This window comes from Rana temporaria, chromosome 7 (assembly GCF_905171775.1).
Source record: "Rana temporaria chromosome 7, aRanTem1.1, whole genome shotgun sequence".
Lineage (NCBI taxonomy): Eukaryota > Metazoa > Chordata > Amphibia > Anura > Ranidae > Rana > Rana temporaria.
The window spans coordinates 107317895-107321385 of record NC_053495.1 but is presented as its reverse complement, the minus strand read 5'-3'; the positions used below and the strand labels follow the sequence as shown (position 1 = coordinate 107321385).

The window sequence follows — 3491 nt, the reverse complement described above, 5'->3', positions numbered from 1 at the left end:
CGAGGCATTTGGACTGTCCCACCATCTTTTAAGGCCTTATGCCAGGCACAATTTAACCAACTCGAAAATAATTTTCAACTATAGGCTGAGTCGTGCAAGGCGCCTTATTGAATGCACCTTTGGGATTTTGAGCAGCAAATGGCGAATATTTCATTCCACAATACAATTGAGCGTGGAGAATGCCCAACTGGCAATCCAAGCCTGCTGTGTCCTCCATAATGTAATCCGGGAGAAAGAAGGGATTTCTTTTGAGGAAGAAGACGAGATCGACTTTCCCTCTGTACGCTTTAACGCACAGCGACCCAACAATTCTGCCATTACCATGCGTGATCAATTTGCACATTTTTTTATGTCCCCTGAAGGAGAGGTTCCGTGGCAGTATCATCATGTGTAAAAACCTTCACGAGCCACTATAGTATGTGCACCTTGCTATCAACCATTTTTGAGCCCTTGATGCTAACCTGCATGTTCTTTGTTTTCCCACTGAAAATGATAATGGTGACTTCTATCAGTGTGTGTTTAAGCTGAGAATTTTCATTCTCCTAGTGTGATCATCACAGACCCTATGACCATCACATTATTTTATATCACTTGCAGTTGGTTTATATAGACTACAATAAAAAAAATACAGTTTCAAGCAGTCAATAATATTTATTTTGACCACACCATACATAAAGAACAAGTAAAACTCAAACAGGAGTCTAAACATAAGAAACATAGGTTAATATTAGACATTTTGCAAACGGGACGACTGGAAATGGGAATTATAAAATAACAAAATAAAAGTAAAATTAAGGAAGTTGATGGTAAAAGGGTCTAGGGGAAGGGGAATATGGATAAGGAGTAAAAGGTTGGGAAGTGGTGGGCTGGGAAGTGGAGGAGTCATTGGTGGGTTCTCGAAGTAGGGGTAGGAGATTCTGGGTAGTGGTAGCTGGGGCACGGGGATGGTGGGAGCTAAAGGGTTGTTGGTAGGTGTGCAATTGTGGTGTTTGCTCTGGTTGATAAGGCCTTTGTTGCTGCCTTGTGAACACCGGCATGGGTTCACCTGCCAGAGCAGCTTGGACGCACGCCCCCGTGAAGTTGCCAATGGCAAGATGGACCTCAATTTTCCGCTCGTCCGGAACTTGGTCCAAGAAAAACAGACTGTTTCTGAGAAAGTTGGCATTGACATGAGTAGGATCCAAGAACGGATCCTTCCTTTCAGGGACATCCTTTCTCATCGCCCTCATGTCCTCCATGAACGTGAGCATGGCTGCATCCATGTCCTTTTTTTTCGGGTGGCGTTTAGACCTTGAAGTCTGTACAGAACGTATCTGAGGGGTAGAACATTTATTAGTACATTTTATTTAGTCAAGCTTTCAGCAGAAGTCATTGAATATAGGATACTTACAGGCACACGTGGGGTATTCTCGGTGGCTGGATTAGTGTTCACCTCAGGACTTGGATTGGCCTCTGACAATGGCATATCCCCCGCAGCCTCCTGAATGGTATCCTCTGCATCACTGTCTACTTCCTCCTCACTCCCCGAGATGTTACTGGCAGTGCTGTAAAATATTTGTTGAGAGATGGATTAATGATCAATACCGAATAGTTATTACAATACATAGATCTATGTGTATGATTACTTTTGTGTTGAACCCTACACACCACTTTTACCTAGAATTGTACCTAGATTTAAAAGGCTTATCTGTAGGTGCAAGAAATATTTTCTAAACCTACACGGTTTAGGAGATATTAGCAGAAAATATGTAGACAAGGGTTGATTGCGGTGATAAAGGATAGGAAAGAGGACCACTGTGTGGGCTTCGATCTCGGGTAAGTAATTCTTAATCACTTGACCACTGGGCACGAAAATCCCCTTATCACCGGACAAATTGTAAGCTTTCGGTGCTCTCACAATTGGAATGACAATTACTCAGTCATGCAACATTCTAACCATCTCAAATTTTTGCCCTTTTAATTTTTGGCGCTATAAAAGAAAAAAAGACTGAAAAAACTAAAAAAAAAAAAAAAGTAGTTTCTGTCATATTAGCTGGTTATTTCTCACACACAGCATATGTATACAAAAAACTGCAAATCAAAACACATTATGCTCTTCATTGCGAGTATGGGTCCCCCCTCTCCTATCACACTGTACCGAACGGTGCAGCGAGGAGAAGGAGGAACCGGCGGCATGTAATGACGCCGGTTTGTTTACAAGTGATTGCGCCGTCATTGGACGGTGCGAGCACGTGGTAATGAGACACTGTCATTGGCTCATTAGCGCGATCCATGTTGCTGCGGGTCCCGCTCTGGCGTGACGGTCTGATTGTCCTGGAGGACGTATATTGACGCCCTCCCAGATTAAGGGAATCGCCTTGTAGCCGTATTTCGGCTATAGGGCGATTATTAAGGGCTTAATAAGCTAGTATGCTTTGCATACTAGCTTATTAGGTCTTTGTCTTGTAGGGTTTTGTTTTTGGGAAAAAAGTCTACTTGCCAAATAATGTAATTTATGGGATAAGCAATTATTTCAATTACCTGTTTACGTCCATGACATTTTTTAAAAATAGGAGCATCTCATGAAATGGACCATGCTTTTTTTTCCTTCCTCCAGCTCCACTTCTGGTTTTCTCGTCGTCGGTTATTTCCCGCCTAAAACGGTCACGGAGAGACCTCCATCTAGTGGTGATTTGTTCTCCTGCAAAGGAACATTAAACACAATCAACTGATAGTACTCCAAAACACAAGTATACTTTTTGAAACACATATTAGGAATACAGTAGTATCCTTACAGGTGACGTGGCCAATGGCAAATAAAAAACTTGTGGCAGGTGACGTGTCCAGTGGCAAATACACAACTTGTGGCAGGTGACGTGGCAGGTGAGGTGGCAGGTGACGTGGCCAGTGGCAAATACAAAACTTGTGGCAGGTGACGTGGCCAGTGGCAAATAAAAAACTTGTGGCAGGTGACGTGGCCAGTGGCAAATACACAACTTGTGGTAGGTGACGTGGCAGGTGAGGTGGCAGGTGACGTGGCCAGTGGCAAATACAAAACTTGTGGCAGGTGACGTGGCCAGTGGCAAATAAAAAACTTGTGGCAGGTGACGTGGCCAGTGGCAAATACACAACTTGTGGCAGGTGACGTGGCCAGTGGCAAATACAAAACTTGTGGCAGGTGACGTGGCAGGTGAGGTGGCAGGTGACGTGGCCAGTGGCAAATACAAAACTTGTGGCAGGTGACGTGGCAGGTGAGGTGGCAGGTGACGTGGCCAGTGGCAAATACAAAACTTGTGGCAGGTGACGTGGCCAGTGGCAAATACAAAACTTGTGGCAGGTGACGTGGCAGGTGAGGTGGCAGGTGACGTGGCCAGTGGCAAATACAAAACTTGTGGCAGGTGACGTGGCAGGTGAGGTGGCAGGTGACGTGGCCAGTGGCAAATACAAAACTTGTGGCAGGTGACGTGGCAGGTGAGGTGGCAGGTGACGTGGCCAGTGGCAAATACAAAACT

The 3491-nt window shown here is 44.8% G+C and overlaps 1 protein-coding gene across 1 annotated transcript; it reads right to left on the bottom strand.

Annotated features, from left to right (window-relative positions):
• Window positions 1–791: 791 nt before the first annotated feature.
• On the bottom strand, window positions 792–2804 carry LOC120946210. The gene is made up of 3 exons (XM_040361030.1): window positions 2521–2804; window positions 1391–1544; window positions 792–1313 (listed from the first exon to the last, which is right to left on the bottom strand). The coding sequence occupies exons 1-3, from the start codon at window positions 2556–2558 to the stop codon at window positions 792–794; spliced, it is 714 nt and encodes a 237-aa protein (XP_040216964.1). The 5' UTR covers window positions 2559–2804.
• Between the last annotated feature and the right edge of the window lie 687 nt (window positions 2805–3491).

Excerpts from the sequence above, each read along its gene's own strand:
- LOC120946210 (XM_040361030.1), bottom strand. The coding sequence starts at position 2,558 with ATGCTCCTATTTTTAAAAAATGTCATGGACGTAAACAG. Across the intron at positions 1,545-2,520 it reads AATGTCATGGACGTAAACAG|CACTGCCAGTAACATCTCGG; the intron begins GTAATTGAAATA and ends AATATTTTACAG. Across the intron at positions 1,314-1,390 it reads AGAATACCCCACGTGTGCCT|ATACGTTCTGTACAGACTTC; the intron begins GTAAGTATCCTA and ends TCTACCCCTCAG.